Source organism: Homarus americanus, unplaced genomic scaffold (genome assembly GCF_018991925.1).
Source record: "Homarus americanus isolate GMGI-L3 unplaced genomic scaffold, GMGI_Hamer_2.0 scaffold4060, whole genome shotgun sequence".
NCBI lineage: Eukaryota > Metazoa > Arthropoda > Malacostraca > Decapoda > Nephropidae > Homarus > Homarus americanus.
The window spans coordinates 9,126,480-9,144,749 of NW_024746161.1; the positions used below are offsets into that span (position 1 = coordinate 9,126,480).

Consider the following 18,270-nt stretch of genomic DNA (forward strand, 5'->3'; position numbering starts at 1 on the left):
TGGAAATCAGGACAAATAAGAACAATTTCAAGATAATACCAATAGCCAAGATCAAAACAAGTCCAGTAATAGTCGACCAGGAACTATACCCATACGACACTGAAGGCAGAATGCTTGGACTAAAACTAACAATAAGAGGATATATAACATACATAAAAGATAAAGAACGACAGGCAAGAATAGGATTATAAAAAATAAAACTTTTCAAGAACCTTAACATAAATAACAAAAGAAAGATTTATATAGCCCTTGTCAAATCAATTATGGACTACCCACCCATCCCATTGAACACCCTTAGTTAAACGAGCATTAAAAGGTTATAAACAGTACAAAATATAGCCCTCAGATTTATTTATAACATAAAATATACAAACCACATCAATCATGAGCACCTACACAAGAGAGCAAACCTCCTAGCAATAACGTAGAAATACACAACAAAGCCACAAATATTTGGAACAAAGTGACTGAACTCAACACAGAAACTTATCAAAACTGGATAAATGATATAGATAACGAAGAATTCCAAGAACACAGTTAGTTTAAATCAGCCGGAAAGAAAGTAATTGAACCATCTCCTGCCCCAATATACACATAAAACATTAATAGAGAGAATAAAAGATGAGAGTGACCTACCAGCTCCACAAGAACCTGGCAGGCCTCTCCATACAGTGTACCTTTAGACTAACACAACTAACACTTAATACCCTCCCAGCCACACAAGGACCTGGGAGGGCTCACCAACTCCATCACAGTAAAAAATAAAATAAAAAGTATAAGCAGCACTATATAAATAAACCAATACTAATACAAAGGTCTAACGACCCAAGGGAGCAAAACAACGATAAAAAACAATAGAAAAGATGAAGCGATCTGGTTGAGTCCAGATTATTTCTACTCCTACTGTACTTCATTTTCACCACTTTCTTCAATCCCTAATAATCTTCTTTCACCTCATAACTCATCACTCCAAAGCCAATGTGAGGACAGACAACACCAAGCTCTTAAGCAGAGAAGACCTCCTGTAAAGAAGCTCCTCCACAGCAACTCTTCTACTACGCAGCAACTTCCCAGCACCTGACTGCTCTGTACATATAATATACATAAAGAAAATGCCATTGTGAGTTTCCTTTCTCACCGCCATCCTGAGTGCGAGATCTCCTACATGTACACATGTATGTGAGCCTAACAAAGAGAAAATAGACAAACACAAGGAGAAATTAGACTACTAGCCACATACACCCTACGCTACACACTCAAGCAAATGTTGATATTCGACCTTGTATTTGCTGGGTTGGATTAATTATAAATAAGTTATGTACAGCGGTTCTTATTATAAAATACAGGGTTAAGGAACTAATGAGTGTCGAGACAAAAAAAAACAGCGGTGTAAGGCAGTTGAGAGGAGGGATCGCGTTGACAGCGTGACGCGGCGATCCCTGTGACCCCGGCAGGGCGGGTCCGTCCTCACCTCATGGCTGCTCCCCACACAAACTTTTTTTGGTTAATCCTTTTACTGGTCGAAAAAAAAAACTTAGTCATCAGGTTTCTTTTCCCAAAATAGATCACCTCCAAGCTTTGTACAGGTCCATCGGGAATGGTGGTACAGATTTTGACGATGCCGGTACGTGAAATGAGTCCAACCTTCATTAACACGTTCCACTTACAACTGATGTGGCGTCTCGGCCCTCGTTCACTTCGACCTCGCTAACCAACATACAGAAATTATTATCACCGGTTTATAACTGCTTTCTACACCATTACTACAGAAGATGCTAAATCAAACTAACATTATTGTCAAGATCTGTGTAGTAGGTCTTGATGTTAGTTACGTTATATATAGATAAAATTCCATTACTCTTTAATTATATAATTTAACATTTCGACTATAATGAACATAAACACACACCAGTTACCAGAGTAAACTTATATCGTAGAAAAAACATTTAATAAACTGCATTGTTTTTTTTAACACGAAATGGCCAGCCCGCTATCCTTTCAGTTCTTTAAATCCTGTAACAATATTCCTTACTTCAGTCTGCCAAGTCACATTTTTTTCTGGCTGTACGTGTTAGGCCTATCATACATAGTATCTACCCCTTTATTTTCTTTTTTTTTAGTAAATAAGAATTTGTATATCGGCTTTGCTATCAATTGCCGAAAACAACAGACCCCAAGCGCCCGAAAGGTTTAATAAGTGACAAGGTGGTGTAATGAATAAAATAAAATTAAAACACAGGACACACTGATATACAGGGTATACATTTCGACATTTCAGACAAGAGGGGCAGTAACTTTGAAAATGGTTGTGGAGTCAGGGACAAATACAGGTGAACGGCAGCACAACTTACATTACTTTCACGTTTTGTTTTTTGTTTTAAGAGATATTTTCCTTTGAATGACTTTGTTTACCTTACTTGCCTTATTTACTTGAGCGGCCTCCAAATTTAGTAGTGGTGGCGCCCTGTCAAAGTTAGAAAGGTGGTGGGTGCTCTGTTCAGGATCCCACCCATATTGTTCTTGATAATCTTGCCTGAGTTAAAATTCTTGTTTCCACCGCACAAGTAATTTATGGAGCCGAGTGATATTTTTTCTTTCTTTCTATTCAAAGGCATGGTTTACGAGTCTGAGGGTTTTATTGGCTTTTTCACTGCTGTTTCCACGTGTAGTATAAGTCCAGTGACTGTTCCACGACGACGCCCTATCTACAAGTGCCAGGAAAGTATTGTACAGTGTGTCTCGGATTATTGTGCTCCACGTGAAGAGTTGAACACTGCCAAATCAAACACCATTTGCCTGTCACTCAGCCATTTGCAACGCTCGTGCAGATCCATGTACAAGCGCACACCTGCATTGTTTATATGCATGCTCAACTGTATTCCTGCATTGTCTACACACATGTTAAATCAATTGTAAACTTACATGATGATTTTACTGAATAAACATAAATTCATCCATGAGTAGAAAAGAGAGGAGTTAACATTGGTGTCTTAGATATGTAAGCTTTTCAGGGACGCTTTAGATGCAAATATCAAGTGACTTTGTAAACACCCTATAGTATTACTCAAAGGTCGTCACTAGGGGAGGAAATATACCAAGCTGTGTTATATTTCATGTCGGGTTAATTATCGTGTTGACGTACGAGTTTTCCCTACTTTGTCTTTCATCGTTTAACTCAATTAAAAACCACCGACTTTTATGATTCATGAGCCATAAATTTCATTCTCGTTCATAGACTACATAATTATCGCTCATGAATTATACATTTAATTGTGATCACTACGTTGCAAATTAATTATTTATTTATAGATGCAGAATAAATTACCAGGCTTTAGATGCAGAATTAAATACCTGTCATAAAATACAGAATTAATCCTGGACTAATGTATGATGTAATAAATTCCAGAAAACGCAACTCTCTAATATATTGAGTATATGTAAACGTCATATAATCCAGATTGATATAGACTTCAAATATTTTGTGAATAGATCGTCACTTTAATACCAGATAGGTTAGTCTAAAATTCGATGGGCGAAAAGTCACATATGTTGGCAAGAGAAATTTCCGATCAATAAAAAGATGATGACGATTCTCATTGCTTGCCATACGTAATTATCTGCCTCTCAAACTCCAACAAGAACTTCATGCCGGTCACGAAATAAGAAACTGTCAAGATCAAGCATAAAATTTAAGTTACTGGGACATTAAAAAAAACAAAAAAAAAACTTGTTTACGTACCGACAGAAATAACAAAATTTTATTTTCTTTGCCTCCAATTTTATCAGTTATCTTTGTAGAAAATGAAAATTACAGGGTGTAGTATTAGTAGTGTGTGATAATTACGAGAAAAAAAATTACAGACGTGAATCACCAAGGGTCGTTGCTCGTTTGGGTGACACTAGGCTATTACTGTTTTCTGAATCCTGACTCATGGACATTGCTTCTTGGTTCTCTAACACGGAAATGCTTTTACATCGTTTTGGGACACGATATTACTTTTATATTATTCTCTGCTTTCTAACACTAGGAAACTGCAGCTTGATCTGTGATGCGTAGATATCTGTGCTTAGTTTCTGATACTAGGACATAGCTACCAGGCTTTTGACATGATTTCTGACACAAGGGCATTGTTCTTTATTTAATTTCTGGGATTAAAACTTTACTCGTTCGTGAAGGGACGAGGGAATACTTTAGTGAGTGTGTTTACAAATTAGGTCAAGTGAGACTAACGGAAAGGTTGATGGTTACGGTGGTAGAGCAGAGACGTGGGGGAACCTGTGCCCAACCCATCCTCCCAACACACACACAGACACACACACACATACGAATACTTACAGCTCAAACATAAACAAACCAAATACACACGCATCCCAATACACACATAAACACACGAATCCCAATACACATACAGTATACACACATTCCAAACAAGCAAACATTCACTCTAAACACTATTAAAAACAGTTCCTCCTCCGGTAATTCCTGAAGGTGGTCGTGACTGTGACTCATCTTGGAGGTGGCCACTGTTACGTGTTGGCTCGACATTAATTGAACATTATGTACATTAAATCCAATATCATAACAGGTCCTTGGTGAAGTCTAAGCAACGTTGATGCCACCAGAGACGCTATTCTTTGTGCCGTAGCCAGGAGCGTTAGTTACGTTTTTTTATTTTGCCAGTTCAACGTACTGTACGAACCTTAAGGAACGTCAACAAGGGTTTGTGTTTGATCGCTTATTATGACAAAAGCTGTTGGAGGTAATCCTTTACTTTGTCAATTTACTTGACAGTGTACCTTATGGTAGCCTTAGACTGGACGGATTTGGGGTACTGTACAGGGAAACATCCTATCATAGACTAGTGACTTCTATTATGGTCGTCAACCCTGTGGGGTGGTCAGTGACGCAAACACCTCCCAGGCACCGAGAGGGTAACCCCCCCCCCCTCCTCACCAAGGCAGCAGGCCACAACTGATTATTTGTTTGTCTTATAAATAACACATCAGATGCCATTCAATCATATGCACAAATCTTTGACGACAATATTGTTATTCAGACAGATTAAAAACAATATAACTGATTATGAAGACTTTGAGAACACGTTCTATTGGCTTCAAACATGATCAAAAGGCTGACATTCAACGCTGAGAAATGCAACAGGATACATCTTGACTAAAGTAACTGTAACAACGTAATGGAGATATTGCTCTAATCGAAACTGAACGTGAGGAACATCGGTGTTTGTGTTGACAACGAACTGAAGTTCCGGGATCATTGTGCGATGAACCTCACCAGTTGGTGTAATTCGGAGATCTTTTACGCTCGTAGACCCGTCTCTAATATGATTATGTAAAGGATTGTGCTTCTATATTTGGAGGACTGCGATTATTGTGTTTAGCCTCAGAGATATTCTGGTAAACATGCTAGTTGACTGAAAGCGTCCAAAGGAGGGGTACTAAGCAACTAGAAAGTTTATACTAGCCCATAAGAAGGGCAAGAGGAAATTTAACTAAGGTGTATAAGCATGGGTACTACTCACTCAGATTTATGGCTGGAACTAAGTAACGTTGTTAGCTCTACTGGGTATTACAACGTCAAGTTAAGATGATCATCTGCATAGAAAACTCAAGAACTTCTTTCATTGGAGTAACAGTTGTGAATTCATGGTACATCGTGCTAGTGAATGCTGTGACAGTACCAAGCGTGTGCTCTAGGCGAGACCAACACTGGCGCAGGTTCAGGTGCATTCAAGAGTCAGTGCATGTCCGGGATCTACCAGCAGTGTGTACCAGAGAGCTGACCGACCGCCTAAGGGAGGGACAGAGGTGAGGGAAGGAAGGAGTTGGTGAGGGAAAGGGGGTGGAGGAGGGAGTAGGTGAAGGAAGAAGGGTTGAGGAGGTGAGTTAGTGAGGGAAGGAGGGTGAAGAAAGGAGTTGGTGAGGGAGAGGAGAGTGGAGGAGGTGAGTTGGTGAGGGAAGGTGAAGAAAGGAGTTGGTGAGGGAGAGGAGAGTGGAGGAGGTGAGTTGGTGAGGGAAGGAGGTGAAGAAAGGAGTTGGTGAGGGAGAGGAGGAGGTGAGTTGGTGAGAAAGGAGAGGAGAGTGGAGGAGGTGAGTTGGTGAGGGTGAAGAAAGGAGAGGAGAGGAGAGGAGGTGGAGTTGGGGAGGTGAAGAAAGGAGTTGGTGAGGAGAGGAGAGTGGAGGTGAGTTGGAGGAAGGAGGTGAAGAAAGGAGTTGGTGAGGGAGGAGAGTGGATGGAGTTGGTGAGGAAGGAGGTGAAAGGAGTTGGGTGAGGGAGAGGGAGAGGGAGGAGGTGAGTTGGTGAGGGAAGGTGAAGAAAGGAGTTGGTGAGGGAGAGGAGAGTGGAGAGGTGAGTTGGTGAAGGAGGTGAAGAAAGGAGTTGGTGAGGGAGAGGAGAGTGGAGGAGGTGAGTTGGTGAGGGAAGGAGGTGAAGAAAGGAGTTGGTGAGGGAGAGGAGAGTGGAGGAGGTGAGTTGGTGAGGGAAGGAGGTGAAGAAAGGAGTTGGTGAGGGAGAGGAGAGTGGAGGAGGTGAGTTGGTGAGGGAAGGTGAAGAAAGGAGTTGGTGAGGGAAGGAAGGTGGAGAAAGGAAATGGTGAAGGAAGGAGGGGAAGGGAGGGATAGGAAAAATGTTGGTGAAAGGGTGAGGGAATGAAAGAGGTTGAGGGAAGGAGGTAGGGAGATGGTGAGAGAACGATAAATTGAGAGGATGAGTGAAGAAGGAAAAGGAAAGAAGGGAGAGAGTAGTTGAAGAATAAGGTGAAGGAATAGAGAAGGAAGGAATATTATGTGAGGTGTGTGTGCGTATTGGGTGAGGGTTCACGTGGTTACAGACTCACAAAGCCTGGGCGCATGTGAGTCAAGTTTCCATCCCATGTTGTTCGTGGTTGACCGTCACTACCCGCCACAGTTTGTGTCCACGCGGAGAAAACAAGTTAATGTTCTTTGTTATTTTGTTATTTATTTTAGAGTCCAGTGTTGATACAGGAGGAAACCAGAGTATAGAGAGGAAGACCATATGTGTGTTCCATGCCAGCACTCCAACCCATGACCAAGCCACCAACACCTCAGTGAGTCAGTTTAATCATCCTTGTAAACTTAGAATGCGGAGAAAGTGAGAACATGTACAGGTGATGTAGAGAACGTCAGGTATTAGTGTATCGAATACCAACGCCATCTAGTGAATAACAAGCGAGATAAGAGATAAGACGTAATTTATATCATCTATACCTGCATTGTCTATTCACTCGCTGAATCAAATGTTAACCTGTATGACGGTTTTACTGAATATCTATGTAATCTATCCATGTCGTTTGACCCCATACTGACAAACTACATATTGAAGCGTTACCAAATCCCATAACTTTCTGAGAATAATTGACACGAAGTCCTGGCAATATTTAACGAACACAAAAGATGAGACTCCCGCAAAATATGTCCATGAAAGTGAAATATATAACGAATGACGTCATGTAACTCTGAACCAGATTTGAGTATAACCAAACCTTGATTTTAATGTGTACCTAGACTCTTGGGAGACACCAGGAGCGAGTGTGAGCGTGGGTCGCGGAGTTACATGACCGTAGTGAGAGACGAGTGGGAGATATAAAGGAGAACAAACGCTAATAACAAACAATACAGACACTGGCCAACAGTCTGATAAGAATGGCTGTGTTATAGTGAAGAGGTACTTGACCTCACAGTGTGCTGGAGGTGGTCGGCCTCGCACACTCCGCCACACAATACGTAATAAAGTTGTCAACATTTACGCAACCTTCAAAATCTGAATTTAACATTGTTGTCAAACGCTTTCAGATTTTTCCAAACAGTGCAAAACATAACACAGTTTATACGTACCAGAGAAATTGTGAGTGTGTTATACTGCTGTGTATGTATAAACTTATTATCAAAAGTGGGGAGCAGATGAAAATTATTCCCCCCACATTGCTTCACCTAACGATTAAACACCCAAACGCTACCTAGGGGGGGGGTTAGGTTAGTGAGTGTTATAAGCTGAGGGGTTAATCTTCAGGTGATCCCCGACATGCTGCAATGGACTCAATCATTCCAGAAAATTTCTCATAGGACAAAAATAATCAGAGATGAGTAATGAGGTGGTCAAAATCCCATCAAGGTGTGTGTGTGTGTGTGTGTGTGTGTGTGTGTGTGTGTGTGTGTGTGTGTGTGTGTGTATGTATTTTCACGTTCACCACAAAAGCATATAATAATAGTTAAGAACACCTATTGTCTTCTCAAGTCTCACCACTAAACACACACACACACGGAAACCTCTCCGTCTGTAATAGCCCCTGTCTCATGGCAATAACAATTATATAAATTTGGGTTAATACATTTAGTTTATATAACACAATCACCCAACTGTAATTTTCCATAAGCTGTGAGATTCCTTCTGCTGTTCACATGAGGGGAAATTCCTTAGTAGGCTGACCTTGAGATTGTAGGGTTAACCCACCAGTCTCTTCAGAGGGCCTCTCTTCTCAAAGATACATCCACACACAGGTACTAGTCCTCTGGACCTCAGTTCACACTTGACTTTCACGAGAATCGGACGGTTGACTAAACTCAGCCCAGCTGAGCCCTATCCTCAAGTAACACTCACAGCTTACAGTGTTAATTACGGTGCTTATACTAATAGCCTGTGACATTTCCAGTTTATCAATAAATGGAAAAAAGACCATTTTGGGTTTGTAACTTAACCCCTAACTTATTTATATATAAGCCAAGTTACAGGGGAGCTCTACCCACAGCTTATATAAGCAAAATCAAATTTTTGGCCAAAAACCACCAAAAATGTAAGTCTTACACCTTACACAAACAGACAAGGTTGATATATACTGTAAGAGAGATTGTGTATGAAGAATGTTTGGTTTATTTATTTTTTCTTCATTTGTAATAATTATATTTTCCCTAAATAGATTGATATGTGGTGGTGTTGGCGTATCAGTGCATACTTAATGTATGTATGTATGTACCCTGTATGTATGTATGTATGTATGTATGTATGTATGCATATAAACGTGTGTTGCAGGTTTGTGTGTGTGTGTTGATCGCCGGATGTTCCAGATCCGCCGCCTCTGAACTATACTACAGTATATAACTCACCGTCACATTAGATCTACGTAGACAGAACCTGGTCTTATCATACATGGGTAGAGGTAAACGTCAACAGACAAGACAGTAACAAACCCGGGGGGAGGCAGCGGCTGAGGGCCGGGGGCGGCGAGGCCCTCACACAGGGGTCGACGCAGCAACACCCACAAGTTCAATATCCTGCAGAAGCGTTGGCCGCTCCCACCAACCTCCGTTACCTTAACCCCACCGTCGGCGTCAACACCACCAGAAATTCTCCACATTTGTCAAATTATAATATTAACGTTCTCATAACGTGAACGGGACAGAAATAAACAATGGAGTTGCGTAAACCACAACCCATCCAATTGTAACCTTTGACAGGGTCGGCTCATAGGTAACGGTGCTGGTGAGCCGCCCGCCGCGCTGCAACACACACACACACACACACACACACACACACACACACACACACACACACACACACACACACACACACACACCCGTGGATGGAAAAAAAATTGCAACCCCACTATTGTTGTCAAGCTTCTCATACCTAACAATAACCTGACCATTGTTGCAGGTATTCTGGTGTACATCGCTTTTATACTGGGAATGAAGTACAATACCCGGTGAGGACCCACGGCGAGGACCTACGGAAGTCTTGTGTTGTATAGAACCGATTACGTGTTTACCAAGGCTCGTTTTATGACAGTATTTCTAAGTACAAGGTTATGTGAGTCTATGATCTAACATGTCACAGATGAATCCTACCACAGGTGATATCACGCCGCCAACTGTCAGATTTATATCCTGATATCCTGATAATGGCGTCAATACTAACCTAATGTAAGTATAGTTTGGTTATCTTGTTGTAGTAAACAATTACACAGAATATTTCACCATACTGAATAAACTCCCGACAAGTTATAAAAATTAAATAAACAATCGATATTTGGCAAAAGTATCCGTTATGTTTTAAAGATTAATCGGACATTGGGGGTCATATAAATTAGTGTCAGAGCAGAACAAATTATAAAAAAATAAATAATTCAAGTCTACTGAACTGATGGAACACGTTAAAATACCTGAGAATTCTACCTTTAATTAAGTTAATAAAGATGTAACAATATACCTGTGCGCGAGCAGTATCACTCCAGCATGAGAAAACTATAGAATACACGTCTTCAAAATAATGATAAAGAAAACGAGATAGTGTTTACAATTTTAAAACAATCTAAGAAAACGTAGTGAAAATACTGGACTTAACAAAACTTAAGCAACCTGTAGTTAAGTCAGTGAACTCGCCTTATGCCTGAACAAAACCTTTATAACATGTTTGATCAGATTTAGACCAAATTTTGTAATAATAATAAAAAAATATATATATCCCCCTAGACTACAGTAATCACCATGCACACTGTAGCCTCGTCAGCAAATACAATATAGAACTGTCGTGAACCTCGCCTAGTTAAATTGTCTTCCAAAGAGTCAACCAATGAAAATACAGAACAAATAATATCACAAAAATAAATAATAATAAATCGCTATGTTAGGTCTCACAGTATAAACTTAACGTATACAGCACAATGCAGCAACACTCATGATGACTCCTTCCCCTTGGCGCCATAATTCCAAGATAGCTGCTAAACTCCCTTACGGTAAACGAACTGAATAAATAGACTCATGAGAGGAACACAGTTGAGGATACACTGAAACCCAACAACACACTATAAGGTTTCCAAAGTGGTTTAGAATTTTAACCAATCAGGAGTCAGAATACCTAATTAATATGTGGCGTATTGGGGAAGAATCGGCTTACGTTCGGTTAACGGCAGCTTTAATAAGGCTCTAAGTGTAGAATTTTAACCAATCAAGAACCAGAAGGTATAATTAGTAAGCATAAACCTCGCTCATTAAATGATTACATGTGCAAGGTATTTAAGTCATTATGTATGTAGAGATAAACTAAAGATCAACCACTATGAGGCCTCCAAGACGTTGACAACCAATAAGACCCGAGGTAACCAAGAAGTGTCCGCGACTATTCGATCACCATGGAAAACATTCTTCAAGGCAACTGGACAACATAAACAGGTATTACAAGTTTATAAAAATCTCTTAGAAATACTCTCAAGTGTTTAAAATGTTAACTGATAAGAACCAGAAAGTCTTGTTAGTATACAAGTCTTGCTCAATACACAATAAGCTGTCGAATGCATTTAAATAAGTGTATATATATATATATAAAGTAAAAGGAAATTATGGCATAGCGAACGGATTTAGATTAGAGTATTGTTAGGTTATTTTGCTATGTTATAATAGGTTAGGTTAGCGTGTTTAATCATCAGGTGAAATAAACTAGGGTGTCTAATCTTCAAGTGATCTTAATCCGTCTCTCTCTCTCTCGCTCTCAGCAAAACATGAAGGTAATTTGTATTGTCATTACCTTATCTCTGCTCAATAAGGCAACAAATAAAACCATAAAAACTACAACTCAAAAAATAGTCTATAAGATACGGAAAATAATTCTTACAACAGCATTTACCAACACATTTCATTCAGGCCCAAAACATTCAGAACTTAAGAAATAATTGCAACATGTTCAAGGGGAATTATCATTATTATTTTCATTTACTGATTATCATAAACCTTCCGATTTATTAAAGTACAGTCTAATACAACTAAAGTACTGCAGAAACTTGTTGACACTAAATTGACACTTTCACCAAAGGTCTTTACAACGGAGGAGTATTGGAAGATATTTTTTTATTCATTTAAACGGTACTGTTTAAATGTCTCTGGTCCACCTAACGATATTCTAGCGTCACCAACACGACCACAAGACAACGTAACACAAACAAGATGCTAAGAGAGGACAAGACGAGGTAACGACACAGGAACTAAGGTGGGGGCAGTGTATGTGTACGGGTCCTGTTGTTACTCCAGATCCTCGACATGAACAACGGGCCAACGAAACTTTCCACTGGACACCATTAGATAAGAAAAGACCAAAAAATATGAGGAGTTTTGGAAGGTGACTATAGTGTGGGTAAAGGAGGACCATGGACGATGTTGTGTGTGTGTGTGTGTGTGTGTGTGTGTCCGTTTCAAGATTTTATGCGGTTGATCACACGCCGCGTCATAACCCAGCGCAACAAACAGATCACCAGCAGGAGGTCGTTCACTACCTCCACCACACACTTGCTTGGTGGCGTCATGCCTCTAAAATCATACTGTACCTAACATTTATCCTGACAAGCTCTATTTTCTTTAATCGATATTTATTTTTTATAATCTACAATATATATATATATATATATAAATATAAATATATATATAAATATATATATATATATATATATATATATAAATATATATATATATATATATATATATATATATAAATATATATATATATATATATATATATATATATATATATATAAATATATATATATATATATATATATATATATATATATATATATATATATATATATATATATATATAAGATTACATAAATACGGACTAGTTATTAATATTGTGAGAATCAATTTTGTGTAACGCGTCCGGAGTTCTGTTCAGTGATAACTCTCAAGTGTGACTTACTTTATGGAGCATTTGTTCGAGGGTTTTGACCGAGTAATTACTGGAGCGAGGTGGCCACTCCAGTGTGTGTGTGTGTGTGTGTGCTCACCCCTGACCAACAAGCACTCATACACACACTTATAGTAAATGACGACCAACACTTATCCATCATCATTATTTTTACACTACACTACACACCACTACACTACACACCACATTTCATTACATTACATTACACACTACACTACACTCTCCTCCATCACTACACTCCTTCATCCTGACAACGCCACCATACTGTAGCAGTGTAGACATGCAGGTGTTGTCAAGCGTAAAAGGACAATACTCCATCTTAGCATAATAGACCCTCGTATTTTGGTTCAGTCATCACATCAAGTTCTAAGGCAACATCAACCGAGAATATTTTTATTTTCCTGGTTCATACTTGGCTAAGTGTCAGCTGGTGTCTGGTGTTGGTGTTAAATTTTTCTACATGGCAACACCAGTAAGCTTTGTCAGAGGGGCGACTTTTGAGCTGAATTAAGCTTATGAAATTTCAGGTCTGAGTTCTGAATATTGTTTGGTGTTCAACAAAGGACTTATCAATCACAAGTACTTAACAAGATCCTCAATATTACCTTGTAATTCAATTGTCAGTAGGAACATTATAGAATCCAGTCTTATTAAACATACCGAATCTGTCAACATGAATTTGAGTAATGGTATGTACAAACTGGATAATTTTGTGATTAAGAAGATCTGTAACCAGGTGAGAAGATCGGGTCATCTTACCCTATGATCTGACTGCGGACAGCTGCTGTGCGTAGAGATGGCATGGTCAATATTTTTTTGATTAAGAAGATTAGTAAGGGTTCACTGCCTTATGACCGGAACATTGTGGACACCTGCTGTCCCCTAGGGACTTGATCTAACTCTCCTCTATTGTATATATTAGCCTTGTCAAGTATTACTCCTTAGTCTGTACTCACCCCTGAGTACGGCCCCAAACATTATTTTGTATAAGCTGGTCTTCATTTTCTGCTGTGCAACGTAACTCACTGCATTATAGGGACAGCGCATCAGAGACACGTGCCGGCTATGTTGACAGACGACTCTCCCAGCAAGGAGGTTATTTGCATCAACAAGTCAAACGCCTAAGTGATGTACAGTATAGCTTTTCAGACTTAAGGATTATCTTGGTTGGTAGTGAACGTCAGCAGCGAGAGGAGGCGCGGACCTGTGGGTCAACGTCCTGACACAACATACATAGATTCCAGTTCATTAGTTTCACGCTGTTGCTGCGCCACCGCCTGCCTGCACACTTGTGCTGAGTGGGACGGTCTGCTCCACCCACACACATCACCCTCAGTTAGTAGTCCTCCATGGTCAAAACTGTACATTGTTATTTTATATTTGTTTTAATTATGAATATATTTATTCTATAAGTACTCTGAACAACCTGGTATACTATTGCAGCTGAAAATATATATATGGTCAGCAGTCTCTTTTTTATTCTAATTTGTGTTATATCCGTCAACATTTTAAATCTTTATTTTTGGCATTCACTAAACATTACCACAGGTTTTATCAAGTGCTCCCAGGATAAAATTTATAGTTGGTGACTAGTTTAAGTCACTAAGTCTATTTTTAATCTAAAAAATATCCTGCGAATTTCAAAGTTTTTCATAAATTATAAATTTCTGGCGTGATGTAATAAAAATATATATATTAACGCATAAAAGATGTGATACTAATCAACTTAAAATATGATGAAATATTATACCAGTGGTCACGTGGCTGCTGGGTTCACTCCACCCCCCATTGTATGAAACAGTTACTTTACAAGAATAATATATTTTTTTTACTTATTTATTTCTAAGATAATCAAAATGTCGTTTAATGTTTACAACGGTCAATATAGGCCTGGGTGACGTCACTACTGATTTGTACAAACTGATTAAAATAACAATACTACTACTACAACTACTACTACTACTACTAATAATAATAATACAAGCACTAAGTAATAACGAATCATTGGACTGTCTATAAATCATATTCATTTCCATTATTTCTTTTATTATTACCGAATTATTAAACTGGCACGACACACTAGCACAAAACTTCCCATATTCACACAGGAAGTAAGAGTGAGAGAGCCAGGGGTGTGTCGCTAGTCTACAATATGTAATTATTTAGACAAGGGGCGACAGGGAGGTAGTTACTATAGTGAGAATTACTTTTGTTTATCGTAGTATTACTGTGAGGTTCTGTGAGATGATGTACACGTAGATGATAAGAGTAGAACTGTTGCCTCTCCTTCCAGATATGACTGAGGTACTGTACATGAAAGGCTCCAAGAACACACTGGTTAAGTGTTTGTTCTGTGTCGTCACCCTCATCACACCAGCAAGTTTAATGTTGGTTCGTCTTCTCTGTGGGGCGTGTTGGCCTCTACCATGACCAAGACCGTGGTATTAGATGAAGGTGTGCGGTGGCCGAGTAGGTACAGTGTTGAGCTCCTGTCCTAAGGGTCACTGGTTCGCACTCAGAGCAGTCCCAGCCTCCCCAGTTGTGTTTGTATCCACGGAAACAAAGCCTAGCGATAATGAAAAAAGAAAAGAAAAAAAAAACATGGATCGAGGGTGTCGCTGTTGCTGGTGTTTGCGAGGCTGCTGGAGGTGGTGGTAATGGCTGTGTCCACTGGCCGGTCTGTAATTTGGCGACGTGTGTGTGTGTGTGTGTATTCTTTATTTTTATTTCACTTTCTTATTTTATTTTTGGTTGACTAAACGTGAGTAATAAGACCCGATTTTGATTCAATATGGATTCGTAGCTCTTCTAGAAACCCCTTTATGTTTATTTTAATTACAATTTTTGCCTGAACTTTCCTTTATTTGTTTAAGAAACTGGCGACTGAATCTCTGTTGAAACTCCACTTAATCTTGTGTGTTCGTTCAGTGCCCCGCCACACCCAGAATCCACCGCACTATACACGTCTTCAGCGCTGACTGCAGAGGCCGTGTTTACAATGGCTCTGGCGGCTTCGACGAACAATTTTTTCCCTATATTTTGGACTACTGTATCTGTCTATTTTGACGAGTCTTAATAGCGAGGTTCTCAACTTAGAGTTCTTAAAATTTAATGTAGGTGAGGAATGAGGGCAAATGGTGTTGGATATGTAATTAAAACTGGTCTTATAGTCATCTCGCCAAGACCGTCGTAGGTATTCGAAAAAAGTATCGTTTGACGTGCTTCTTGTCCACCAATATAGTCACGGTGGCTGGTGCAACACGTGGTCACTCGCTGTTGACGCTTCCTTCACGTATCATCACACGGAAAGGGGATCACTTGCGTTTAATCGTTGGTATATGTGTTTGTTGTTTCCAATGTCCACTAAAGTCAGTTGCGGGAACCCAGGATAATCTCTTCCAAAGTCAGGACATTTCTGCATCGTTAACGCCAATATAATGGTCCTTAGTGATGTGTACATCACAAAGAGTTTCTTCATCACCAAAGTTCTTTTTGTTTTTGACATAGGGAAGTTAAGAAAGAGGTCGTCGACCAGGACAGATATCAAAGAAAACTAAACTGTAATTGGGAAACTTAGTCTCTGGTGCGTCTCAACGTGTAAGTTCTGTCTTGATTCTCCATTAATGAATTTCGTGATTAAATGCGAGACAACGACATCTTCACCTGACAGTTCCCCCACGACGTGACTTTCACTTAAGAGACCCAGCACGACACAACCTTGCCTGAGGTCATGCTAACTGTGTCATCTCATCTGTAACTCCTTTATTGAAACAGTCAATTTTAAACATACCAAGAAGGTCAAACACCTGTCACCTTCTTAACGTGTTCCACGGCTCCAGTGTGTCCACCCACCAGCCACCTTCCTCAGTATGAAGGGTTGGGAGCGGACAGTGAGCAGGGATCATTCTGGTGCTGTACAATATATTGACAAAACTCCATTATGTCACAGGACGCCTCAGTCACCTGGGAATCACTCCAGATCCTCGCCACCAAGCGCACAACTCCGGGTGACTCCACGTACAAACCTTTCTTCAAGAACGTTACTAAACACCAGCTGTAAAAAGCACTAATTTAATGATAATAAGCCGGTAAACACAAGAGCAAGTAGTGCGTGAGTCAGGTGGCCGCCCAACACCAGTCATGACTCAGCCAGAGTGCAGCCTTCCCGTGTCACGTTCTCCCTCGTTTATAACTATAGTGTCATAAATATTGCACTTAATGCAACATATTATTCCTGTAGTTGACTCTTAACGTAGTTGTGTGCAGTGTGTGTGATCAGCCTTACAATATAACGTGTGCGCTGTACTTGTTGCACGCAGAACGATAACTATCCGGAAGGTGACGACATCAACAATGGAAGTTTCCGAGTTGCGTTAAAAGAGATCCACCTCAGGAACCCTTCCCACTTCCCGAGGTCCTCCCGATGCCCAACTCAAATAATAATTAAGGTTGAATAGCTACAAGATTCTACAACACGATGTTATTATCTCCACTCCAAATATTATAACTTTCGATTCACATTATTTCCGATCGTAATTTTGAACCGTTTCACCTGACTGACTCGCAAAGTTACGTAGCCATGATACGGTGAAAATAACGACCCGTAAACTCTCCTAAAACGGACCGTCCCCCCTCCTTAAATTTACTGTCGACGCCGCTGTCCACGTTAACGACACCTCATTAACATAGCAACAGGAACACGTATAGTAAGGTGCTCCGGGTCTTGTGTCGCACCCCTACCCTGCACTCGCCACCACCCCCTCTAAGTCTTGTTTCCCTGGATTTAAGGTGTCATGTTACTGTTCTCGTGTTACTGTCCGTTACTATCTTTACATCACTACTACCCCTATGTGACTTAAATCAATTAATATTTATGTCGGTTAATATGTGTTGGGTTACATACACACACACACACACACACTAAATATTTCCATATCCCCCGGTCCCCCAGTTCAAGTTTTCCCTCCCCAAATGAAGCAGTATCGACACCCGAATGAAACACAACAACACCCCCCCTCACCCCCACACACGAGATGGCAGTCAGGGTAAGTAAGCAAGTTCAAAAGACTGATCTCTGTACCTCGGTTTCACCACAGGAGGTAAACTTTTGTCCCCGATTTTCGAACACCCGCACAGTGAGACCAGAACCTATCATGGCTCCCTTACTACCATTATAAAGAGGGACAACACAGATTAATTACTGAGACCTTACTTGTTGAGTTACGTCCATGTCCTGTAAGGCAGAGAGAGAGCAGTGAGGTGTTCCGGTTGTTGAGTCGTCCTTGTTCGAGTCTTCAGGCTGGTCATGTGTGAGAAACTTTCCACGTTCCCATCAACTGTGGATAATATATTTTACCTTTTGATATTGATAGTTTATAATTATAGCAAGTAAATACAAGTATAAAGTGAAAACTAGAGAGCAATGTTGATTTGGCTTAACTAATAATAAAAAAGGTGGTTTATATAGAATTAGTTGACTAATGGTAAAGGGATATAGAAGGTTAGCGGGAGGAGGAAGGAGGTAGAAGCAGATAAGGGTAGGT

General features: G+C 40.0%; 1 protein-coding gene across 1 annotated transcript in view; it reads right to left on the bottom strand.

The window, feature by feature from the left end:
• LOC121879090 (DNA-directed RNA polymerases I and III subunit RPAC2-like) overlaps window positions 1-18,013 on the bottom strand; it is a 30,396-nt gene extending 12,383 nt beyond the window's left edge. Inside the window, exon 1 of the mRNA XM_042385595.1 lies at window positions 17,940-18,013. Coding sequence (XP_042241529.1) covers window positions 17,940-17,957 — 18 coding nt within the window. The 5' untranslated portion in view covers window positions 17,958-18,013. The remainder of the gene's footprint in view (window positions 1-17,939) is intronic.
• Window positions 18,014-18,270: the final 257 nt, after the last annotated feature.